Source organism: Passer montanus, unplaced genomic scaffold (assembly GCF_014805655.1).
Source record: "Passer montanus isolate IOZ18808 unplaced genomic scaffold, ASM1480565v1 scaffold118, whole genome shotgun sequence".
Taxonomy (NCBI): Eukaryota; Metazoa; Chordata; class Aves; order Passeriformes; family Passeridae; genus Passer; species Passer montanus.
In genome coordinates this window covers 952,077-977,373 of record NW_024358500.1, presented here as the reverse complement: position 1 = coordinate 977,373, position 25,297 = coordinate 952,077, and the positions used below count along the sequence as shown (strand labels likewise).

At 58.5% G+C, this 25,297-nt stretch overlaps 2 protein-coding genes across 6 annotated transcripts in view; both read right to left on the bottom strand.

Annotated features, from left to right (window-relative positions):
* Positions 1-83: 83 nt before the first annotated feature.
* Positions 84-8,454, bottom strand: LOC120496754 (RAP1 GTPase activating protein). The gene is given in 21 exon segments (XM_039697483.1): positions 84-699; positions 780-861; positions 939-1,032; positions 1,835-1,906; positions 1,983-2,118; positions 2,121-2,232; positions 3,494-3,631; positions 4,254-4,340; positions 4,426-4,497; positions 4,574-4,729; positions 5,165-5,294; positions 5,367-5,467; positions 5,514-5,597; positions 5,677-5,730; positions 5,812-5,890; positions 5,966-6,060; positions 7,025-7,210; positions 7,293-7,331; positions 7,433-7,475; positions 7,563-7,736; positions 8,306-8,454. Coding segments are annotated over 19 exon segments (1,881 nt in total). The 5' UTR covers positions 7,472-7,475; positions 7,563-7,736; positions 8,306-8,454; the 3' UTR covers positions 84-574.
* Positions 8,455-10,026: 1,572 nt separating this feature from the next.
* USP48 (ubiquitin specific peptidase 48) overlaps positions 10,027-25,297 on the bottom strand; it is a 30,938-nt gene continuing 15,667 nt past the window's right edge. Inside the window, exons 13-27 of one of the 5 annotated variants that reach the window (XM_039697425.1) lie at positions 24,223-24,337; positions 23,958-24,088; positions 22,589-22,660; positions 19,658-19,782; positions 19,383-19,505; positions 17,471-17,532; positions 16,905-17,015; positions 16,150-16,280; positions 15,381-15,487; positions 13,458-13,562; positions 12,886-13,041; positions 12,617-12,742; positions 11,824-11,872; positions 11,676-11,702; positions 10,027-11,578 (exon numbers count right to left, since the gene is read on the bottom strand). In XM_039697425.1, coding sequence (XP_039553359.1) covers positions 11,556-11,578; positions 11,676-11,702; positions 11,824-11,872; positions 12,617-12,742; positions 12,886-13,041; positions 13,458-13,562; positions 15,381-15,487; positions 16,150-16,280; positions 16,905-17,015; positions 17,471-17,532; positions 19,383-19,505; positions 19,658-19,782; positions 22,589-22,660; positions 23,958-24,088; positions 24,223-24,337 — 1,463 coding nt within the window. In that variant the 3' untranslated portion in view covers positions 10,027-11,555. Of the gene's footprint in view, positions 11,579-11,675; positions 11,703-11,823; positions 11,873-12,616; positions 12,743-12,885; positions 13,042-13,457; positions 13,563-15,380; positions 15,488-16,149; positions 16,281-16,904; positions 17,016-17,470; positions 17,533-19,382; positions 19,506-19,657; positions 19,783-22,588; positions 22,661-23,957; positions 24,089-24,222; positions 24,338-25,297 lie in introns of those variants that run through there. The other 4 variants (XM_039697426.1, XR_005626345.1, XM_039697427.1 and 1 more) reach the window with 4 other exon arrangements.

Below are 25,297 nucleotides of genomic sequence, written 5' to 3'. Positions count from 1 at the left end.
TGTCTCCCCAAAATGAGTGTTTTTACAGCCCCCACTGATGTTTGGGGTTTTGGGGACCCCCTAGATATTGGAGACCCCCCCACTGTAGCGATAAATAAACCTTTATTTTATACAGGACTCACAGGAAACACAAACACAGTTTGGGAGGGTGTGAAAAAATATTCCTCCCCCTCCCCCCAGTTCCAGCCTCCAGCACATTCCGGAACTTTTGTCCCTTAAAATAAAGGGGGGAGAGGGAGCTCCACTTTGGGGTTACCCTGGATTTGAGTCCCCTCTCTTTTTTGGGGGGGAGGGGATGATGCTGGGGTTGGACCCACTCTTCATTTTGGGGTCACGGCAGAGGGGAGGCCCCTTTGTGGTGCATCACCCCCTCACCCAAAGGGTTTTTGGGGTGACAGAGATTGTCTGGAGGGGGGGCACATCCCAATTTTTTTGGGGGGTCCCCCCAAATCCTGCACCGGGGACGATGGCTTCAGCTCCTGGCACGGGGGTGGCACACAGAGAGGGGTGAAGCAGTGACACCCCCGCAGGTGGGGGGGTGACTATGAGCCCTGTGGGAGGGACAGCAGTGGGGTCACCCCAGTGTGGGCACCCCCATCCTGCACGGGTGGAGGGGGGCAAGCAGCCTCACCGGGTTATGGGGGGGCTGCTCCAGCTGGATTTTGATCTCGGGGCAGGGGGGGTCAGGCGGGCGGCGGCCTGGGGCAAAGGGGGGGATCGTGAGCACCCCGAGGGGTCCCCCAGCCCCGCGGTGCCCCCAGCCGGGGGTGCTGGGCTACCTGGGGGGGTCCCGGGGGGGTCATCCGGCCAGGGGGTGTCACTGAAGGCGTCGCGGTGGCTCCCCGAGGGCGAGCGGCTCTCCTGAGCGGGGGGGGAGTCAGAGGGGTGCTGCCCACCCCAAACTGCCCCCCGGACCCCCCACCCCGGGCTCCCCGTACCCGTCCCGGCTCGCCGGGCTCCTCCGCGGCGCTGCCGAAGCTGCTGGCGCTGGAGGAGGAGCGGGAGAAATCCGGCGGCTCCGGCTTCTCGGCCCTGCCAGGGACAGTCCCCAAGGCCAGGGACAGTCCCCAAGGCCACAACAGGCTGGCACCGCGCCGCGTGGCCACCGCCGTGGCCCGCTGCGATGCTGTGCTGGCCCCGGGACACCCTGTCCCCACGCCACCCCGCCCGGGACATCGGATCCTCATGTCACCCTGGCCCCGGCATGTCCCATCCCCGTGCCACCCTGTCCCCACCCCATCCCATCCCTGGGAGGTCCCAGCCCCACACAATCCTGTCCCCACGTCTTTCGTCATCATACCAACCTCTCCCCGTGCCATGTGTCCCCGTGCCACCCACCTTCATGCCAACCTGCATCCAACCCCCCCGGTGCCACCCCGCAGCCCCCTGCCACCTCGTTCCTGGGACACACAGACCGCTGCCACCCAGCCGCTGGTGACCCTGTCCCTGTGCCACCCTGTCCCTCTGCTGCCTTGTCCCCATGCTGCCCCGTGCCAGCCATCCCGGTGCCACCTTGTCCCTGTGCCACCCCGCGGTCACTCTGGCCCGCTGCATTCCTTTGCTGTCCCGTCCCTCCGGTCCCTGTGTCGCCTTCACATCGCCCTGTGGGGATGGCCCCCCGGCGCCCATCGCTGTGCCACCCCATCCTGGTGCCACCCTGTCCCTGAGCTGCGCCATCCCAGTGTCCTCCGGTCCCCATGTCACCTGGTCCTGGAGTCACCCCACAGCGGTGCCCCCCTGTCCCGCTGTCACACCACCCCAGTGTCCTCCAGTCCCCAGGCATCCCCACCCCAGTGCCCTCCTGTCCCCGTGTCCCCGGGGCCCGCTGCGGGACCTGTCGGGGTTGCGGCGGCTCTCGGGGGAGCTGTGTGTGGAGCTGGAGCCGTCGGTGGCTGCGGGGCCGTCCCTGCGGGGAGGCGACGGCAGTGAGGTGACACCGGGAGGGGACACCGGGAGGGGACAGCGGCGGTGCCGGCGCTCACCTGCCGGCCGGCGCCTCCTGGATGCTCTCGATGCCGATGGCGCTGGAGCGGCGGGAGCCGAGGGGGCCGGGCCGCCGCCGCGACGGGCTCTTCCCGGGCACCAGCAGCGCCTGCGGGGCGCCGTTAACGGGGGGACACCGGGGACCGGGGGGACACCGCGCGGGGACAGCGAGGTACCCACCTCTTCCACCGAGCCCAGCCCGATGGCGCTGCCGCGGCGTCCCCGGCGGCTCCCGGGCACCAGCAGCGACTGCGGGCGGCAGCGCGTCACCCACCGGGGACCACGGGGCGCGGGGAACCGGGCACCGGGAGGGGAACCGGGCACCGGGAGAGGAACCGGACACCGGGAGGGGGAACCGGGGAGGGAACCGGGCACAGCGGGGGGAACCGGTGCCGGGAGGGGAACCGGACACCGGGAGGGAAATGGGCACCGGGAGAGGAACCGGGCACCGGGAGGGAAATGGGCACAGGGAGGGGAACCGGAGAGCGGGAGGGGAACGGGGTATCGGGAGGGGAACGGGGTACCGGGAGGGGAACCGGACACCGTGGGGGGGACGGGGGGAACCGGTGCCGGGAGGGGAACCGGACACCGGGAGGGAAATGGGCACCGGGAGAGGAACCGGGCACCGGGAGGGGAACCGGGCACCGGGAGGGAAATGGGCACCGGGGGGGGAACGGGCACCGCGGGGGGAACGGGCACCGGGAGGGAAATGGGCACAGGGAGGGGAACCGGAGAGCGGGAGGGGAACGGGGTACCGGGAGGGGGAACCGGACACCGTGGGGGGGATCGGGCACCGGGAGGGGAACGGGGTACCGGGGGATAGGGGTCCGGGGCGGAGCCAAGGGCAAGATGGGCGTGGCTTATTGTAAGGGGCGGGGTTTAATACGCAGGGCGCGGTCCGCAAACTGGGCGGGACTAATACCTATTTTGGGGGCGTGGCCTCAGTGGGTGTGGTGTGTGGGAAAAGGGGCGGGGCTTGCGACCACGGGGCCGTTCCTGTCCGTGAGGGGGCGGGGCCTGTCCTGGGCGTGGCCTCAGCCGCACTCCCGCAGATCGGCTGCGCGCGCAGGGGGCGGGGCCAAGGCCCGGGGCGCGGTCACAGCAAAGAGGCGTGGTCAACATGGGGGCGTGGCCAACGCCGAAAGGGCGTGTCCTGGGCGGGGGCTCACGGGCGGGCCTGGGGACAGGAGCCGGGGACAAGACCGGGGACAGGAGCCAGGGGGCGGGGCCTGTCCTGGGCGTGGCCTCAGCCGCACTCCCGCAGATCGGCTGCGCGCGCAGGGGGCGGGGCCAAGGCCCGGGGCGCGGTCACAGCAAAGAGGCGTGGTCAACATGGGGGCGTGGCCAACGCCGAAAGGGCGTGTCCTGGGCGGGGGCTCACGGGCGGGCCTGGGGACAGCACCCGGGGACAGGAGCCGGGGATAGGGCTCGGGGACAGGGCCCGGGGACAGGAGCCGGCCCCGCGGTGCTGCGTGCGGGGTGTGGGGCGTGCGGGACCCCCGCGCCGCACCTTGAAGGACTCGAAGAAGCCCGGGGCGGCGCCGCCGTTGTCGGGGCGCTCGTCGTCGGGGCCGAGCCCCAGCATGGCCTGGCTGCGCGCCTGCAGCTCCTCGTGCAGCGTCTCCAGCAGCGCCGCCCGCGTCCGCTCCTGCGAACCAGCCCCGCACTGCTGCGCCCACGCCAGACCACCCAGCCCGCACCCAGCTCCGCATCCACCCCTGCACCCGCCCCCCAGCCTGCTGCGCCCACGCCAGACCACCCAGCCCGCACCCAGCCCGCACCCAGCTCCGCACCCATCCCTGCAGCCGCCCCCCAGCCCCGCACTCAGCCCGCAGCCGCCTCCGCATCCATCCCGCACCCAGCCCCGCAGCCACCCTCGCAACCACCCCCGCAGCCAGCCCCGCACGGCTGCGCCGTGCCAGACAGCCACCCCCGCAGCACAGAGCCGCCACCCCCGCAGGAGCTGCCACCCCCGCGAGCAGCCCCTGCCCCCCAGCGCCCACGCGAGCTCATCCCGCACACGGCTGCGCCCACGCCAGGCACCCGCGCCCCAGCAGCCGCACCCACGGGGGCCGCCCCGCGCCGCCCCCTCCCCACCGCGCTGCTGCCCCCTGCCCCGGGCACCCAGCCCTGCCCGGGTGTGCGGCTCACACAGTGGGCACGGCACCCACGTGTTGCCCCACGGCTTGCCCAGCCCCCCTGGGTGCCCGTAGCTCCTCTGGGTGCCCCCAGCCCCCCTGGGTGCCCGCAGCCCCCCTGGGTGCCCGCACCTCCAGCTTGGCGAACTTCTCGGCGCGGTAGCACGCGTACTCGGCGTTGATGAGCTTGGTCAGCAGGAACTCCTGGAACTCGGGACCCTGCGGGGGGGACAGTCCGGGTGCGTGGGTGCGTGGGTGGCTGGGTGACCCCAGGGGCTCCCCGGCGGCACCCATGGGCGCTCACCTTCCTGAAGACGGCGGGGTCGGGCAGCGGCGGGCCGAAGAAGGGCACGTCGTCACGGGCGGTGACCGAGACCTGCGGCGGGTGGGGGGGTGACGGGGCACCCCGCGGGCCCCCACGGGCACGGGGACACTGAGGCACGCGGGGCTACCTTGTAGAGGGTGCCCTGGGTGCCCCCCTGCTCCAGCTGCACCACCACGAAGGCGTGCAGGAAGTTGGAGGCGATCATGTCGGGCACGAACGGCGTGTTCTCGTCCTGGAAGACGATGGCCACGATGTCGTTGCCGATGTGACGCTTCCGCTGCAGCTGTGGGGACAGGGGAGTGCAGAGGGACACGGGGGGACACGGGGGACAGTGTGGGGCACAGCAGGACACGAGGTGGTCACACCAGGGGCATCAAAAGGAATGAAAGCCGCTCTACCCCACAGATGCACCCCAGCCCCCATGGGTGCTCCACCAGCCCCCTGCATCCCACAGCTCCCCCTGGCACCCATGGGTGCCTTAACAGCCCTCTGCACCCCAAAGACGTTTCCCCACACCCATAACTGCTCTGCCATCCCCTGGGCCCCACAGATGCCCACCACCACCCATGGGTGACCCCTCCATTCCATGGCACATCCCCAAAGCCCCCACAGCCCTCCCACCCCATAGCAGTGCCCCAGACCCACCTCCCACCCGCTGCTCTCAAGCACCCAAGTGTTCCCCCGCTCCTTTCACCCCCCAGCGCCCATGGGTGCCCACCTGCTGGGCATCCCCCTCGGTGTAGGGCAGTTTGGTGGAGACGTGGAACATGATCTCCTTGTCACGGAAGTGGCAATAGACCGACTCGCTGCCTGTCTGCCCGTGGGTCACGTCCAGCCCCCCTCGGAACCTGCGGGGGGGGTGGGTGGGTGAGACAGACCCCGAGGAGCCTCCCCCCACCCCCCAGCACCCCCTCACGCACCCCTTGAAGTCCCGCAGCTGCACCCGCTGGCCCAGGACCTCGAGGAACTCGGCGAAGGCGGGGCTCTCCTCCGTGGTGCCGAAAAGCTCCTCCTCGGAGGTCTGCAGTGGGGCGGGGATGGGTGCCAGCGGATCTGATAGGTCTTACCTGTCCAGGTTTTTGGTAGATGACCCCAAATTTGAAGTGGTTGCTGAGCACGTGCTCGTCAAAGGCGAGGATGAGGCGGGATGCCTGCGGGGTGGGGAGGGGTCAGGAGCTGGGGAGGGGCACCCACGGGTGCCGGGGTGCCCCCTCCCTGCAGCCCGTTCACCTTGGGGTAGAGCACGGGGTAGAAGCGATCCACGTTGACGTCCTCGCACACCAGCTGTGGGAAGGAGGGGTGCTGCCTTGGGGGGCCTGGGGCTGGGAGCACCCATGGGTGCTGCCGCGGGGGGGGCGCACCCACCTTGGCCATCTGCACCACGTTGGGGAACTCGGCCAGGCAGGAGATGGGCACCACGTCGTGCAGGGTGCGGGCACGGGTGCTGCGGAGCGAGGGGGGGGTCAGGGGAGCCCCCAGGGCGGGCAGCGCCCCGGGGTGCCTCCCGCAGGCCGCTCACCGCAGCAGCAGGTGCAGGTGCTCCTGCTCGTCGTACTTGAGCGAGAACACCAGGTGGCCCAGCGCCGGGTCCAGGGAGTAGTAGTTGAAGTGCTCCTGGGGGAAGGAGCAGAGCAGCCGTGGCCGAGGGCGCTCATGCTGGGGGCACTCGTGACATGGGACACCCGTGTCTGTGAGCACCCATGGGACACCTGTGTCTGTGAGCACCCATGGGACACCCGTGTCCGTGAGCACCCATGGGACACCTGTGTCTGTGAGCACCCACCCCCATGGCACACCCCTGTCCATGAGCACCTACATCCATGAGACACCCATGTCCATGAGCACCCATGGGGCATCCATGTCCATGAGCACCCATGGGACACCTGTGTCTGTGAGCACCCACCCCCATGGCACACCCCTGTCCATGAGCACCTACATCCATGAGAGACCCATGTCCATGAGCACCCATGGGACACCCGTGTTCATGAGCACCCACATCTGTGGGGCACCCAGGCCCATGAGCACCCCTGGGACACCGCTGTCCACAGGATACCCACTCCCATGGCACACCCATGCCCATGGAGCACCCGTGCCCGTGAGCACCTGTACCCGCAGGTACCACCTGGGGCACCTTCACTCAGAGAGCCTCACACCCCTTGGGGCATCCAGGTCCTACGGACACACAAACTTACGGAGCCCCCATGTCCATGCAAACCTGTGGAGAACCCACGTCCATGGGCACCCGTGCCAGGGGCACTCCTGCCCATGGGGACCCAACACCCACCTCCTTACCACCCACCCCACGGAGCACCCATGCCCACAAGCAGCCACGTGCCAAAGCACCTGTGTTTATGAGGTCTCCATGTCCTTCACCCCCATGGAGAACCCACCCCAAGCACCATGCCCTGCCCAGGGATACCCACACCCACGAGCCCCCATGTCCGTGGCCCATGGGGCTCCCATCCCCGTGGACACCCCACCCATGTCCAGGAGCTTATGCTGTCTCCGAGCTCCTGCCCATCCACACCCCCGGGACATCCCCACCCAGACCCCACAGCCGCAGCACCCAGGGCCTCACCTTGCCCAGGAAGTGCTTGCGGTAGATCTTGGCCGTGTGGTTGCCCTCCAGCTTTGCCCGGGTGCAGGGTACCGGGGTGGGGGGCGAGTCAGGGGCCCCGCTCAGCTGGTGGTTGGTGCCCTCAATCCAGTAACCCCCGAACTGCGGCAGGAGGATGAGGGGGAACGGCCCCTCCCGGCCCAGCACCTGCGCCCACAGCCACGGTGGGTGCTCTGGGCACCCCTGCCAGCCCAGCCAGCAGCCCCTGCCCCCCAGCCCCCTGCTCTACCTCGTGCACGCTGGGGTAGGGGATGTAATCCTCCTCCGTCTGCAAGACAACCGAGTGGTGACGGCCACCATGGTGGGGTGGGTGATGCCCATGGTGGCACCCCAGGGTGCTGGTTGAGTGCCCACCATGCCAACACCTACCTTGAGTGGCGGGGGGATGGCATGGCGCTGCTGGGCCATCCTGCTGCCCTGGGGAGAGAGGGGCTCTGGGTGCCTGTCTCCCCACCTTAGGGTGGGCATCCTCGGCTGGGGGGCACCCACGGGTGCTCACCTCGGGGTTGGGAGGCGCTGCTGGCTGGAGACGCGTCTAGGTGCTGTGAGGGCGTCCAGGGGGGCCCATGGCGCTTCCTGGGGAGGGGAGAGCTCCGCCACAGCCCCTCTGCGGGACGCCGGGCCAGCAGCCTTACCCCCGGAGCCAGCGGATGGCAGCGAGCCAAGTGCCAGCCTGCGGGTGCCGGGGCGGGAGCGGCGGGGCGAGGTCACTGCGTGGGGACCGCGGGGACCCCCGGAGCCCCCCCGGCACCCCCCCGAAGGGCGCCCTCTGCCGGCGGGAGGCGGTGGCGCGGGGCAGCACCACGGACAGCGCCGGGACCCCCCCAAAGTGGCACCGACACCGTGGGGTGGCACCGACCCCTCCAAAGTGGCACCGACCCCCCCAAAGTGGCACCGACCCCGCCAAAGTGGCACCGACACCGTGGGGTGGCACCGACACCATGGGGTGGCACCGACCCCCCCAAAGTGGCACCGACCCCGCCAAAGTGGCACCGACACCGTGGGGTGGCACTGAGCTTGTGGGGTGCCAACGACCCCGTGAGTTGTCGCCAACCCCGCCAAGTGTCGTCGACCCCGTGGCCGTGCCACCCACCCTATGAGATGCGATCATGCCCGCGCCAGTGTCACTGACCCCGAGCCAGTGCCACCAGCCCCGTGCCAGTGGCAGCCCTCCTCGTGAAGCTGTCACTGCCCAGGGTCTCTCCCCGTGCAATACGGTCATTCCCGTGCCGGTGTCACTGCCCCACGCCAGTGCCACCAGCCCCGTGCCAGTGTCGCTCTCCCCGTGGCAGTGTGACCGTTCTCGTGCAAGCGCCACCGGCCCCGTGCAATGGCACTGTCCCCACCAAACAGCCCTGGTGCAAATGTGACCCGGCCCCGTGCAAACACAGCGGCGTGCAAGGGCGTCCCTGGGGCAAAAGGGACCCTCGTGCCAATGCCACTGTCCCCGTGCAGAGACAGCCCCGGTGCCGGTGTGACCTGTCCCCGTGCAGGTGTGACCCGTCCCTGTGCAAGGTGTGACCCCGGTGTCCCCGTGGCAATGCGACACTGCCACCCCGGTGTCCCCGTGCAAACACGACCCTTCCCCGTGCACCCCCTGGGCCGCTGCCTGACCCCGCCGGGCTGGGGGCGACCCTGGGGGGCTCCCCCTGGGGGTCCCCACACCCCATCCCCTCCCCCGGTACCGGCAGCGGTGAAGGTCACGGGCGGACGGAGCCCCCGGTGCTGCGGCGGGGGTGGGGGGACATCCCCCGAGCGGGGGCTCCGGGGGGCCCGCGGTGCCCGGTGCCCGCAGGGCGGCACTTACCGGGGGCGGCGGGGCCGGGCGGTCCCGGAGCGGGGCCGGTACCGAGCGGAGCCGAGCGGGGCCCCGGCGCTCGCTGCCACCGCGCAGCGTCACGTGCGGCGGGGCGGGGCGGCCCCTCCGGGGGCGGCGGGACCGGGAGCCGGTACCGGGCACCGGGGACCGCACCGGGACCGGCCACGGGCACCGGGAGCTGACCACCGGCCACGGGCACCGGGAAAACGGCAGCGGGAACGGAGATCCGGAACCGGGGATCCCCCTCTCCATCCCTGATGTCACCCCGGCACCGCCTGGCTGTCCCCTCCCTCCCGAGCACCCCGGGCCCCGCAGCGCAGGGGACCCCCCGAACGCCGCCCCGGGCCCCATCTCCATCCCACCGCTGGCACCCGGCTCTGCCATCACCCGCATCCCCCCAAATTCGGCTCGCGGGGCTCCCCCCCGGCTCTCCCCGGCACCCAGAGCTGGCTCCCCCGTCCCCCTCTTCCCACCCTGGCTCCCGGCAGACCCTGTAACCCCCCTCCCTGGAACTCAGGGACCCCCATCTCCCTCCCCGGTGCCCAAGCCCCTCCTCCCCTACCTCTGCATCCCTGGTACCCCAGGAACCCTCCCATCCACAATTCCTGGTACCCAGAGTACCCCCAGCCTTCACCCCTCCTCTCCCACAGCCAGGGTGGCCCCCACCCCTACCTGGGACCCCCACCCATAACCCCCCATGCCTACAGCCCCCCCAGCTCCCACCCTGTCCCCTCTAATGCCCATCCCCCAGCACCCAGGCCCCTCCCATCCCTCCCTGGCACCCAGAGCCCCCCATGCCCCAAAGCCTCTCCCCCCACTTCCAGCACCCCTTTGTCTCCCCCAGGGGCTCAGGGGGACACTCTGGCTCCGAGGGCCCCAAGGAGGGGCAGGGACCCCCCCAGGGACACACCAGGTGGGGACAGGGGTCGATGTGACAGGGCCAGGGCCACCAAATGCTGTGCCCAAGCTCCATAAAACCCATTCCCTCCCTGTGCCATGGAAGGGGGGATTCCTCTTGCTCCCACCCTGCAGTGCCCACCTTCCTTTTTGGGACAGCTCCAAGTGGGATTTATGGGATAATCAGCTCCACCTTGCCCCAGCCCCCTCGGCCCACGTGTCTGCACTGCAAGGAGGCTGCCACAGCTCCAATGACAACTTTAATCCGATAATATTTGCAAAGAACAGACAAAACAGGAACGGGGCCCTGGCTCACACCTTGCACCTGCGTCCTCTGCCACAGCCCTGGAACACCCCACGGGATCCCTTCCCACAACAGTGTAAGCTCAAGGAAGAGACTGTTTTATATATAACATTAAAAAAATTAACAGCAACTTGAAAAGATGGAATTTCCAAGGAATATGTACACAAGCGAGTGCTTCAGGTTGGGAAGAAAAGCCTCCTGTGGCTTTGGCATGGAATTTGTCATGTCTATACCTTGGGAAAGACTCCACAGGTCCAAACTGCCCCAAAATATCACTTTTTAGGAAATTCAGAGCCCCTCAAATGCTGCTGCTTCACCCCCAAACCCAGCAGGGACAAGGGAGGAAGGCGCTGGGCAAAGAGTAGCTGGAATTCTTCACATAAAACACTGGAAATCAAACACTGGAAATCAAAACTAGTGGGGTTTTGGGCATGGAATTTTGGCCCACATCCTCTTCTTGCAGCCCAAATTCCTGCAAACCTTGAAAAAATAAAACTGATGTGATCTCTGCATTGTATTTTTCTGCAGAAACAAAGGAAAAGGTTGGAAAGGAAGAGGATCTCTAATGAAGAGATCCCTTGGCAGTGCCCAATGTGGATCCATCTGGAAGTGGGATACTATTTCCTGCTAAATATTAATGGGGAGAAAAGTTTTCTGGGAGATGTTAAAAAAAAGTAAAAAGAAAAAAAAAAATTAGTGCATTGCTGAAAAATGAGGAGAGAGGAGTTACAAAACCTCTTCCCATGGGAAACTCAGCACCCACCCGCACCCCCTGGCCAGCTCCGACTGCCCTGAGCCAGGAACATTCCCAGCAGCGCCAGACTGGAGCAAAATGTTCTCCAAAGTCGTTAAAATATCCCAAATTTCTAAAAAAACCCAGAGTTCCCAGAGCCCAGGTGGTTACTGGATTGTCCAAGGTGTGGAGCAGCGGAAGGATGCGGAGAGGGGGCGGCTCCCAGCCCCTGGCAGGGCTTGGGAGGCAGATCCCAGCTTCCATTTTGGGTCAAGAAAATGAAGTTTTGTTGTCTGACAGCTCTAGAGACATTCCTCACGAAGTCACAATTCCTTCCATGCTGGACTGAAAGCGTGAGAGTGGATCAAAGACAGGATTATCCTAAAGAGTGAGTGCAGAGGGACCAGGATGGGCTGGATCTCCTGCACCACCACCCCGCTGCGGCCGGGCCGGGGACACGAGGCTGCCCTGGTCCCACACACCAACTGCTGCTCAACTTCCCAACCTTGCTGTTCTTTATTAAATAAACCCAGGAACGCTGTCCTGAAGCAGGATGTCCTTCAGTGCAGATCTGCTTTGACATAAGGCTTTTGTTTTCTTTTTGGGGAGCAAACGTCTCACGATGGATTTTTGCCTTCTGGAAGAGTCAAAAAGTACTGTATCCACCTGTTTTTATTCTTTTAATGCCCTACCATGTGACAAATCCTCTTCCCTTCTGGTCGCTCCTCTTGGAAAACCATCAGTGGCCAAGTAAACCAGTCCCTGGGAAGGAAAGACACCAGCAGCAGATGAGGAGGGAAATGGGATGGGGTGGGATTCATGCGAGGGGATACAGAGGGGGCAGAACAGCTGGACTCACCTTTAAATCCCTCTTCAGGCATACAAACTGGGATGGAAAGGGAAGGAAGGCATTAGAAGTGGCTCTGAGGATTCCACAGCCTCTGACAGGAAGCATCACAATCCCCATTTCCCACCTCCCCAGCCCAGCCCTTCCCCACCTCTCTCACCTTGCATAACGTCGTCCATGGCCGCGTAGTCCGCGATGGGCTCGTCGGCCTGGGAGGGACAGGAGCAGGGAATGAACCAGCACAGGGAGCAGGGAAAGGACCAGCACAGGGAGCAGGGAATGAGCCAGCACAGGGAGCAGGGAAAGGACCAGCACAGGGAGCAGGGAATGGACCAGCACAGGGAGCAGGGAATGCACCAGCACAGGGAGCAGGGAATACACCAGCACAGGGAGCAAGGAATGCACCAGCACTGGACCAGGGCATCACAACCCTGCTGCCCAGACACTGGGAAGTCCGTGCAAGGACTCACTCCCTGATTTAGTTGTGTTTTGGGCTGGTACCCACAGATCTCAGCAGCTATATCAGCTACAAAGCACTCTTGGAAATAAAAGAAGGGGGGTTTTCTCCTCCAAAACAAAGATAAAAAGGATTTACTTCCTCCAAAACAAATAGAATTAAGGATACTCCTCCTCCAAAACAAGAATAATGAGGATTTTCCTCCCCTAACCCAAAACATTAGGGCTTTTCCTCCTCCAAAACAAAAGAAAAGGATATTCCTCTTCCAAAACAAAAAAAAAAAATTAAGGATTTTCCTCTTCCAGAACAAAAAACCAAAACAAAAAACCCCACAAACCCCTCAAGGATATTCCTCTTCTGAAACAAAATAAGGATTTTTCTTCTCCAAAACAAAACAATTAAGGATTCTCCCCCCACTCCTCCAAGGAGCTCCCCGAGGAGCTGGCTCCATTTGTCCCCATCTCCACACCCCAGCCCCCTGTCCCTGCCCTGGTACCTTGAGCAGGATGACAGACTCGGGGATGACTCCCAGGCTGCCCAGCGTGGCCGTGTCATCGCTCAGGATCTTGCCCTCCAGGGACAGGTTCTGGTCGAAGGGGGCCACGGAGAAGGCGTGCATGATCTGGGGACACACGGACACCTCACCGGAGCTGCGGCTCCTCCCGCCTGCACCACCCCAGCTCCTGGGGCAGACCCTTCCCCCGCGCCCCCTCACTCCTTGTTTTGAGTTTTCTGCCTCCTTCCTGGCAGGAGAGGCGGCCTCACCTGGATCTTCAGCTCTTTCAGGGTCTGGTTGGCTGACACGAGCAGCGCTTTCTCCCCCCGCACCTTCCGGTGCCGTGTGCTTCTCCTGATTCCCTGCTTTTGGTAAGTGATGTAGCTCTGGTGGGACAGCTTCTGGCGTTTCGTGCCACCATTAGCCTGGAGATGAGGCAAAAAACGAGGAGATTGAGTTGTCTGGGGATACACACAACCTCCCCAGATTCCTGAGAGTGTTTTGGGCCAACTGCTCACGTGAGGGATGGCAGGAAGAGATGGAGAACCCCTTGGAAAGCCAATTGAAGCATGCAGGTGTGGAGATGACCAAAGGATTTGCCTTCAAACATCAGTTCCTAGTCCTAATGCCAGCGTGGGGCAGATTTCCACATGCACATGAATCCCTATCCACATTTAATCTCTCCAAACCCAGCACTGGTGAGGTCTGACCACTCAAATGGCAATTTGAGACACCTTTCTGCTGCCAGTGAGATGCAGAGGAGAAGGGTGGTGATCCCATCATGCTGACTCAAGAGGATGATACACAAATCAAGGAACCTGATGGGATTTTTCATCTCTACCTGGTTAAAATCAGGGTCTTGCTCCCCCTCTGGCTTGTTTTCCTCCCTTTCCTCTTCAGCCTCCGAGCTGCTCACGTTCAGCTCTGGAGCCGCGTCCTTCATGACCTGGAGTCATAAAAATCATTCTCCATAACCAACAGCATCCACAAGGCCTGTTCCACCCTGGCAAACAACTCCCAGAGACCTCTGGGTGCCACCTCCATCCAGAGAGCCCAGGAATAACCCTGGGAGCTGCTCCATGAGCTCTGCAAAGGCTCCTCCACCCTCCCCAGCTGTGTGGAACCTCAGTGGGACTCAGCTCAGGAATCCCCCTCTGTGGAATTGCAGGTGCTTCCTGCCCTCCTTTCCAGGCAAAGGAAAGTCCCCCGAGGCCCTGACTGATTCCTTTCCCATCAGCTGGCTGATCCAAGTGTATTACAAAAGCCTCAACATGGAGAAAGTATTTTTTGTGAATTAAGACATTTATCCGCCCCTGCAGCACCATTACTTATGGGGCTGGAGGTTGTAAGCAAGTGAAATCTAAATAATTTACACAAATACAAAAATAAAAAGGTTGTTCAGGCCAGTGAAAGTCACTCCAGGCATAGATCTGCCTGGATGTAAATTCCCAGCTACGCTGTAGCTGGAACTGGGCTTTGCAGGAGCCCAGGAGATGTGGATGCCAAGACCTCTCTTCTCCATCAATGTATTTGCAATTAATGATGCAATTCCAGCTCCCAAACATTCCCCAGAGCCCTCTGAATTCCAGCAGTGCCACCCTACCATGATTTTATCTGGATGAGGCTTCCCTCTGCAGCACCGTTCACCCCCAGGAAGAACCAGGTGGTGCAGAGGAGGGAGGAAAAGGGGTGAGGGGCTGGGAAACACTCCCTGATTTTGCAAAGCCAGCAGGAAGGGCACAGTGGCTCCCAGTGCTGCTGACAGTGATCCTGGCCAGCATTCCTGCTGCTTCCCATCCTGCCGAGGCTGCCCTGTTACTGGGGGATCTCGTGGGCACGTTCTCACCCCCTCTCTCCAGCTCCAGCTGCTCCATAAAGAATAGCTCCCTGTTTTTCTGCCAGCCCCACGTGTGAGCACAGTCCTGCCCAGTGCCAGAAAAATACAACACCCAAGCCTCTCGTGCAGCAGAGCCAAGAGGGATTCAGGCTGGGGATTGAGGCTGGGAGCCCGTGGCTGGGGGCTCCAGACGCTGCTGCGTGATCCACATCCCACATCCAGGGCAGGAGCCCATCCACCTCCAGCTCCCTGTGCTTCCCCGGGCTCCAGCGCCTCCCTGGGATGGGCAGCGAGGTGGAAATCAAGGAAAGGCCAAAAAAACCTGCCCCACACCCCAAAGGTGCAGAGATTGTTTTCATCTGAGCTCGCCCACCCTTGGCTCCCTTCTTAAGAGCCCTAAGGAGGGGGGGTTTACCAGAACCAGCTTTGGGTACTTGGGAAACCAGTTCTAGAGCTGATGCTGACACTTAAGACCAGTAAAAGCAAAATTCACAGCTTCAGGGGATCCAAGTTCATCTCCAAGTTCATTGTCTCACCAGCACTGAGGAGAAGAGCTCATTTCTATCCAGGAATTAAAATGTCACTTCAGCAAGAAGAAAGGAAATGACAAATACTGGAGGGGGAGGAGAGCAGGTACAGCCTAGGGACACAGCTAAGACAGAGCAAACAGCTGGGAGCATCCCTGAAAACACAAGAGGATTTGGTTTGGCAAAAAGCAGCCTCGAGGAGATGGAATTTTCAGAGCCAGAATGTCCCAATTCGCTGGTTTTGCCAAAGCTGCCTGGAGCTGCAGAGCTGGGGATTTCTGCCCTCAGCACCACCATGGACCAGCAGGATCCCTGCCAGTCCTGGGGACATGGGAGCTGTGACAGCCCCCTCGGGGCATTCCTGGAGCCTGGCTGAGCAGGGATAGGGGACAGTCCCTACCTTTTTGTTGTCCACCACTTTGTGGATGTAGATGGTGGCCTGGGTGTACTCGCGCAGGTCCCGCTGCTGCTGGCACAGGAGCCCTTCCCGGCACTCGGGGCACAGCTCTGGGCACACACCAAGGGAGGAAACATCTCACTGCTCCAGCTGCTCCGAGGCCCCACTGCAGGGCCCTCACTGCTAACCACATTAAATCCCACAGTGGTTTGGGCTGGAAGAGACTTTTAGGATCTCATCCACCCCTGCTAGGGGCAGGGACATCTTCCATTACCCCAGATTGCTCCAGGCCTTGGACACAGCCAGGGATCCAGGGGCAGCCACAGCTGCTCTGGGCACCCTGTGCCAGGGCCTTCCCACCCTCACAGGGAAGGATTTCTCTGCAATTCCCCATCTAACCCTGCCCTCTGGCAGTGGGAAGCCATTCCTGTGTCCTCTCCCTCCAGGCCCTCATCCCACATCCCTCTCCAGCTCTCCTGGAGCCCCTTTACACCCTGGAAGGGGCTCTGAGCTCTCCCTGGAGCCTTCTCTTCTCCAGACTGAACACCCCAGCTCCCCCAGCCTGGCTCCAGAGCAGAGGGGCTCCTGCCCTCGGAGCACCTCGGTGGGCTCCTCTGGACTTGCTCCAGTTGCTCCACATCCTTCCTGTGCTTAAGACTCCAGAGCTGGGCAGGGCATTGCAGGGGGGACCCTGCCAAGCTCTGAGTTTCCCCATGACCCCCCTGCACTGGGGTTTGCAGCCCAGGAGCCCCCAGGAGCAGGGGTCACTCACGGGGCTCGGAGGCGTAGCGGGCGCTCTCGGGGCCGGCCCCGGCTGCCTGTGTCCGGGTGATTTTGATGACGTGATCCACAACAAAGAGTTTTTGGATCCTCTCCCACTCGCTGGGCCATATCAGAGCTATACTGTGCAAAGGAACAGGCAGGTGCTTTAGGACATTGGAAAAGCCAAGCCCTAAACTCACAAGAAATCCCTCCCTCTTTGCCTTGTTGGTCTGTCAATGAAAGAAAAACTGCAAAATCTGTCCAAAACCCAGCGACACGGGAGGGCCTGCACACCCAGATAACAGCAGCCTGTGATTAGTGACACTGCCGTGCTCCCGTCGTGCCGGAGGGAGGGATGGAGGAGGAAAGGAGTGGAAGATTTCCTACTTTTAGTGCTGCATCACTGCAGAAGCAAGGCTGTGGAGCATGAAGTCCAGCCCTGCAGCCAGCACTCCGGGGGGGAAGGCTCACGGAAAGCAAATTGTAAGGAAGCAGAATGTTTCTGCATCCTGGCCAAATCCAGAGTGGTTATTGTCAGGAACAAACCAAGCTGAAGGAAGCTCTATTTTCCCGACCCAGCATCCTTGGACAGTTTAAGTCTTGCCTTGCAGGAAGGCTGAGGTGGCTCTGAGAAAGCCTTGGTGTTAATTTTAGGTGAAAGGATTACTCCTCATCTTGCTGTGGCTCAGCAGCAGGAGCATTCCTTTGGGAACGTTCTCCCAAGGCTCCTGGCAAAACGAAAGAGTGCGAAGGGAAGGAACTCACTGTTTGGAGTCTTCTTTGGTCATGGAAGCAAAGGTGAACATGAGCCCCCCGTGGGGACAGAGCAGGACACTGTTTGCTATGGAGGACACGGGGCTGCAGCGCGTCGGCCTCCTGCAAAAGGGAAGAGGTTTGGAAAGCTGGATCCCACCAAAACCCCCACAATTCTTCAGGAAGACAGGAAGGAATCACAGGTGAGTATTTACACAAGGCATTCCAACAAGGAATAGTAACTGCTGGTGATGAGGAAATCAGATCTGCGTTCCTCTGCGGTGCAGAATGGCTCTGACCAGCAGAGATTTCCATCTCCAGCCTGAGCAGTGACCTTTGGGATACAGCTCCAGACAGATGAAAAAACTAATCAGGTTACCAGCTAATCTGACCATCTGGTTAACACACAGCAAACAAGGAAATTCAGAGTCTTACACCGCATTACAATTGATACAAGTCCTGTAAAAATCAGCTTCACTGTTTCCACGAGCTCACTGTGCTTCCAGTCAGAAGCAAAATATTATCTACAGCCCCCAAAATAAGAGATAAAAAGCACCAAAACCCTCCAGCCAAGTTACCTGACAAATTTCCTCCATTCTTCTACAAAGAACTGTGAAACAATATACAGCTCATCCGTCTCCTGGGGGAAAAGAGGAGGGAAAAGGATCTTTTTAATGAACCCAACAATGACTGTTCGGTTTTTCGGCAGCGCTCGCTCCCTTCGAGACCTCAGTGCTGCTTTACCATGACAACTCCATCCAAGTGGGCTGTGAAAGCCAAGCAAAATAATTTGGGATCAGGTACTAAGCACTGCCATTGCTAATCCTGTGTTTATTACAAAGTTACTTGAGCTTTTGATCCAATTACTTCTGATTCCCAGAGGGAAAGGGCATTTCCCCGGAGCAGCCAGGACTCCCCAGGGCTGTTCCTCCTGCTGGGTGCTCAGGGTTTGAAGCTGGTGACTCCCTCACTCCCACAGGCGTGGGGTGAGACCACCCCACCATCCCTCAATTGCTTCCAACGTCAAAATCCACAAGTTTTTCCTTTTGGCAGCAGGAGGGACACCAAACCACAGCTGTGCACCAAATGAGACAGCGTTTTTGGGATAATCTGTGGGTTTTTGTCCCAATCTTCCTTTAATTTGTTTGCTCCTGGGCAAGAAACCACCCAGCCCCCAAGAGCTGTGTGACAAAATTACTTCCATGCTCTCCTTTATCCTCACTCCCTTCCTAAAGACAGAATTAAGGGCTTGCTCCATCTTTCTGTAGGAAAACTCAGCACACCTGAGGAATATATATAGACACACTTTTTAATTTCCCTTAATTTCTTGATTTCTGCTTGTTTTCCTCCCCAAACCTCAACTTCTTTGGATCAGGAGAACTCCAAAGGCTTGAGGGGAAGATCCTCAGCTCTCTTCTATGAGGCTCCCTCAGGAAATTAAAAGGGAAAGGAGGATAAAAAGGGAAAGAAGGATCTAACCCTGCTGGTGGAGACCCTTCTGTGTCTGACCCACAGTGATGAGCTCCAACTTTCTCCAGCTGCAAAAGCAAATCCAACGAGACACAACCTTAACCACCACTGGCAGGACCTGGAGCTCTCCAGCTCAGCATGAAAGGAAAACTCCTTTTAAACCATTTTGGGTTTCCTTGGTTCTGAGCCGTGGATCTCTGCTGCCTCAGTTTTTATTCCCAGCTGGAACAGTGAGGGATGGAGGCAGACACCTGCCAATGCACCTTGGCAGGATTAATTAATTAATTAATGGCAGTCAGCCATTAATCAGCACCACGAGACTCCCAGAAGCCAAGGACTGGAGCCAACAGCTCATTCTGGGCACCTCAAACCCCCAAGAATTCCTGGAGAAGCTGCTAGGAGAGGGTTTGCACAGCCACGGCTGCTCTTTGCAGGGCTGCAGCATTTTGGGAAGCTCCCTGAGCTGTTGGGACACAGGATGATGCTGGAGCACACCTGAATTTAGCCCAAGCAGCAGCAAAAGGTGGTGGTGGGGCAAAGTTCAGGTGTGTTCCAGCATCCTCCTGCAGGGCAAGGCTGATGGAGAGCTGTGGGAAGTGGCTGTGCTGTTTCCTCCTCCCAGGGCCAGATACAACCATGACAGCAACATTGTCACTGTTATCTCCCTGACTGAGGGCCAGCCACAGCTCCCTTGGCACACCAGCCATTCCTGTGGCTCTGCAGGGCTCTGTGCCAGCACAGCTAATCCAGGGAAGTCACACCTCAGCACAACACTCCTGAGAGCTCTGCTGGCACACACTGGGTGAGTGGCTGGCTGTGGAATGGTTTGGGATCTCCTTCCACCCCCTGCCATGGGCAGGGACACCTTCCACTGTCCCAGGTGCTCCAAGCCCATCCAGCCTGGCCCTGGGCACTTCCAGGGATGGGGCAGCCACAGCTTCTCTGGGCAGGAGAGGGATTAAAGCCAACAAAATCCTCTCCCAAGCCTGGCTGTGTTCCCTGCTCCCCCTCCTTCCCTACCTGAGGCCAGCTGCCCAGGCAAGGCCTGCATTTATCATGGAACAGGTTCTGGAGAGAAGTCTTCTGCTCACTGGCCATCATCTTATGCAGAGCTTCATTTTCCTCCCCTTCACGCTCCAAAATCTGCAGGAAACAGTTAATTACATCCCAGCTCCCATTCCCAGCTCCTACCAAAGGTGACTTTATTCTCCTCCATGGCAGGGTTGTGTTAAAAAGGAAAACCAAAAATACAGGCAGTATTTACAGTCAACAGAAGAGGAGTATTTGGCAAATACCTTGCACTGGGAACAGCACTCTTTGTTATTTGGGAATTCGGGGGCTTTTGGAAAATATTGCTTGAGTTTCTCCCAGGCTTCCTTGGAAACCACCCTCCGCTCGTTCTCAGAGATGCACAGGTCACCTGCAGGGAGGGAATCAAGGAAAGGCTTTGATCACAACATGCTCAGGGATGTTTTGCAGCCCTTGATTGAAGAGATTACAAGGAACAAATGGGGGGAAGAAATCCACACATTTATCAGCCAACACCACGTCAGCAAAAACCAGTAAAGTCACCTTCAACTCCTTCCTTGCTTCCTTCAGACAGAGAATAATAATAATAATAATATGACTTTAATTTGTAAAAATGCTCTTTAGATTTCCAAGATCATGGCCTAAGCAGCTGATCAAACACAAGTAGGGATGTGGGGAAAAGCCAGAGGGCACAGGGCTGCTGTTATCTGATCCTGGCTATCCACAGCTACAGCCTCCTCATGGTGACACCATTGCTGAGCCCCAGGATAACAACCCTGTGTCCCATGAAACCAGGTGCCTTCCACATCCTTAAAACCCCAAACTCCCACTGCAGAATATCAATAGAGCTTCATGTGCCCTATCCAAGCACCTGAAAATGTGGAAAAGGCAGATTTTGCACCCTAAATCTGCTCTGGGGAATAACTGGACATGAAGATACCAAGGACATTTACCAGCTACCCCCAGAACTCTTATTTATCCATCAGCATTATTTACCCTGCTATCAGGATTATCTATCCTGATGCTCAGGCAGCTCCAAGACCCCAAGGAGGATTTCCAGGAGCCATCTTTCCTGCTGCCTCAGGGGTGGGAGCAGGAGGCACACTCAGGCACTGGGACACACGTGTACGAGGACGACACGTGCTGGCCGGATAAACAAGGCTTGGAAAAACGGGAGAAGGCTCTGGGATCTGACCAGCTGCCCACTCACAGGGCTGCTGATGGCCAAGGGGAAAACACAACCACATCTCCCTGGGAGACAGCAGCTGGAAGTCCCTGTGCAGGGAGGAGGAACACGGGGAGCAGCCGTTGCGACACCGGGATGTGAACCGGAGCTGGGAATATCCGAGTCACCTCAGCAGGGACTGCAGCAGCAAGAGGGAAGGAAAACAGCAACTGTGGTGTCCAAAGGGCACAATCCCTTATTATCTGCTTTTCTATAGCCTGGAGAGCTGCAGGGAGAGGAGAGGGAGAGGAACTCCCTCCTCCCCACCCTCCAGCAGCTCTTTAACATGACAAGCAGCTCCTCAGGCCCACGGACTCCCTCCAGCCCAGCCTGGAATTTGGCCAGCCCTGAAGAGGAAAAAATAGCAATGCTCCCCTCCTGCTTTTCCTCTAATAAACAAAGGTCAGGCCTCGGTGCAGCACTTGGCCACTTGAGCTTCATCCAACAAGGCCAAATGGCTCCGGAGGCTGGCCCAGGATGCTGCCCAGAGCCAGCAAGGATGGGGAGAAAAAGGAGTTTGTACAAATAAGTGCCTTGACACCACATGATTAATGAAAACAGATTAATACAGTGAGTGAAAGAGGTGGAAAAATCAGCTCTGGGTCTGCAGGGCACATGTGTTTTGCCATCTGGAAGATGAACCCAACTACTGCTGACCCTGCTTCTCACTCCCACCATCCAGGGACATGTTTTGGGCACAGACATCAAAGAAGGCTTAACTTGGTATCTGGAAAAAATTCCCTGGGATCAGGCAGCTACTGGAGAGCGGGGAATTGCAGCAGGGATGCAAAGGGAGCTGTGAAGGGAACGCCCGGGTGGCATTCCTGGAGGCCAGCCAGCCCTCCCAGATCCAGCACTGCCTTTTCCAGAGCCTACCATGGAGGCAGGAACCTCCTCCACCACAAAATTAAGGCCGTAGGAACAAGACTACAGATTTGCTGATCCACTGCAGAGGGAGTTTTTCAAGGTGGAAAGCTTGTTTTCCATGAATAATCAGAGGTTAACTCAAGACAACAAAACCTGCCCTGCCAGCAGCCCCTTATTTAGTATTATTTATTCTGCTATGACCCCAAGTCACAGATCAACCAGCAATTTAACACCATACATTTTCCAAAGGCCTTTTGGCCTATTTTTTATCGTGTCTGGCTTCCTAAATGTTCCATCCCCACGCTCCATGCTTTTATTGAACTGCAGCAGCCTCGAGGCAAAGGGAAATGCAGCGTTCAAGGCACTGAGTAACAGCTAAAATCGTGACAAAGTGCTTAAACACTGCTTGAAAATGAGATTTCTCTTACTCCAGGTTCTTGACTACCCCTGATGACAGGAGATGTGTGGCTAATTGATGCCATTTTTCCTTCTGTTTGAGATAAGGTGGAGCCTCCCCACAAACTGATGCCTACAAACAGGAGCTTAAGTAAAACTGGGTTTTATGGCTGGGAACACAAGCTTTATAAAGTGAGATTAAAGCATCAGGGTAGCCAAGGGTGCAGCTAATGAGGCATCACTTTCAAAACAACTGATAGGAGGTGAAAACCTTACGTAAACAGACACCAAAGCACAGCAGGTTGGGAAATCGATATCCAGGAGTGGTCCTGGCCCAGGTGCTGGGTGAGTGCTCCTGTTTTAATGTAAACCAGGATATTAAACAGACTCTCAGCTCCCACCTGGACTGATCTACATCACCTCTCCCTCTCTTACTGCTTTTAGAGCTTCCAAATGGCTGCACAGCTTTGGTGCTGCCCATGCAAGGATGGGAAGCTCAGCATCTGACAGCTCTGCTTGGCTGAGTCTTCACAGAGTTTGGCTGCAAGGAAAACTTTTGAGGCAAGAAACACCAGGAAAATGAGAATTAAGCCCACTTAATTGTGTGACTCCTCAAGCTGGCCACAGTTGGAGCAAAGGCTACAAGGTTAATGCCTGCAGCAGTGGGCAACAACGGAGATATTCAGCTCCATCCCCCGGAGAGACTCACCATGTGGGCAAACGATGTCTTCATTAAAATTTAACTCCTCTTCCTCCTCCCTCTTCTCTTCATTTGATTCATCTAATTAAAAAAATAATAGTACAAGAGGATTGCACAGAGTTCCTCTCCCAAGGAAGAAAATCTTACAGGGAAAGGAGCATGGTCACCTTTCAAATTACAGCAAACCCCCTCACCCAAGGGAAAATTTGGAAGGAAATTTGTTATTCTCCGATGTCTTGGCCTCTGGGCAGGCGGGATTACAGCCCCCAGGTCACGTAGGAGGGCTTTGAAGTGCGTGGAGCACAAGCCAGGCCTTTGTGAGATTACAAAGGATGCATTTGTTAGGGCTGGAACACCGCAGGGGTTCCCTGCTCCCAGACATCTCCGAGTTTAACCTAAACACAAGCCTAGGTAAGAGCAAAAGGAGCAGAATTCCTGGCAAAATTCCTGATCTAAACCAGATGCTGCCTGACAAACTGAGGGGGAGCCTACCAGGGGGCTGACAAACCCTACATCCATCTCTAAATTAGTTAAAGTCAAGCTTGGCCACTAAATGGAGCATCATCAAGACAATGACGTGTCAGCAAGAGCCTCTAATGAGCTGCTTAACGAGCAACTTGGCTGGTGCGTGGTTCAAATGCACTACTGGGAGTTGCAACCTGTTGTGAATCGAAGTCACCCCGAGGAACGATGAGTGCTAAGTCAAACACCCGTTTTTTCTCCACGAGTGCTCCTCCTTATCGGGGGGCTGAGGTGCCCTCCAGTCCAGGATCAGTGCCCTGAGCCATCATTCCCACTTTCATTCCAACAAGCTTCTTACCCAGTTCAGAGAAGCTCAAGAAAATACGATTTTCAAACATTTAAAGAGCAGAAGGCAAATAAAACCTCCATCTATTCTCATGATATGGGCACAGAATGGAGTGCAATTCATGATTTTTGTTCCCAGGCTGTGTTTTCCCAGTGCTGCTGCATCAGCTGTGCTGTTTTATACCTCAACCTTCACAATAAACATCATCATCATCCCTTTCCCAAGGTAATTTTCACGTTTCTTCCTTCCCTGTGCACTCTCATTCAGAGAAAAGTGGATATGAAAGATCATGAGTCTGGGGTGGTAATTTCACACAGCTTTGTAAAACCACTTATCACCTCATCTCCCTCTCCAGCATGAAGATCACCCCGCAGTTTTCAAGTTTAGCAAAGAAAAAGCTCCTTAAATGAAGGCCTTTAAAAATTCGATTTATTATCCTTTCCTCCCTACTTATACAAGGGGAACAAAACAGCTACAGAAACCTCTGACGTGTTTTTTGTTAGGAGGGATCAGGCAGAGCTGGTGGCTCTCTACAGCAGCAGAAATTAGGAGGAAATCAGAAGTAAATACCTTTGTTTTGTGCATTTCCATTCATTTTTCCATTACTGTGCTCTGCATCTTCATCTTGCTCATTTAATTGCTCCAGAGCCAGCTGACGCCAGCTCCTCAAGGAAGCTTTTCCAACCCAAAACCCGTCATTCCTGCAGGGAGACAACAGCACTGGCACCCCAAAAGCACAGCTCCCTTCCTCAGAGCCCAAACAGGGAAATCTTTAGGAAAAAGCTGTTTAAGCACTTCTAAAAAGCATCTTTGACAGCATTTGGGACTTGCATACCCCTTGACTGTCATCTTCAGCAGGTTGGTGACGGTTTTGTAGTCCTCGTTCAGCTGGTTCTTCAGCCGCAGGATTCGACACCTTTCCACCACACAGTCCTTGCAGAGTGCTTTGACTGGGGAGGGGGGACAAGAAACACAGGTTTTTACACTCTTAATTGCATGATTTATTGCACAGGTCGTTTCCTGCTGGTTTGAAGACCCTTAGACAGGTGTGTGCCAACTATCCTGCCTAAGGATGGGTGATTTAATGTGTAAATGAGGAAATCCTGGGGGTTACAGCCACATCAGGCCACGTTTGAAGCTTAAAGAAGCATAAAATACTTCAAACGAGCTGTGATCTGTTCTGCTGCTTCACAGGTCTGCTCTCACAGCTCCTGGTATCCACAGCCTGCAGTCACAGGGAGCCAGGGCAGCCCAGCACCCAGGCACAGGAGGCAGGAAATGCCAGGAAAACAAGCACCTGTGTTGTGGCACTTTGCCAGTTCAACCCAGAAAATCCACCCTCCTGCAAGGTGCCCTGGACCAAGGGAGTGGAAATCCTGGGTGTGGACTTAGATCTGCATCCTGGAGCTGGGTGTGTACTTAGATCTGCATCCTGGAGCAAGAGGAGAAGGGAAGCAGCATGTCCATCCATCCTTTTACCCATCCCTCCCTCCCTGCCAGCCATACTCAACCCACAACCCTTCAGGCAATCTTCCACTTGACTAATAAACCTTGCCCTGTTTTTCCCCACAAAGGCTGCCTGCGTCACAAGCAGTTTCTTCCCTACAAGCTCCCAGTAGGAGCTGAGCTAATTTGGTCTCAGTGGGAGTTACTGAGCAACTTCCTAAAAGGAATGAAACCTGGGGCTTGATGAAGGGATGTCCAAAGCCTGGAGGGGCTGGGCTGACCCTGAAAAGCAGGATGTGTGGTAGATGCTTCAACAGGAGCAGGCTAACAGGTAAGGGCTTCCTTGGATGAGGTGACAGACAGGAAGGGATATTTTTGGCCTGAATACTCCATGAAACCCAGCCCACACAGGAGCTGTGGGTGCTCAGAAAATAATTGTCAAGAGTTTGGAGTGTTGCATGTGC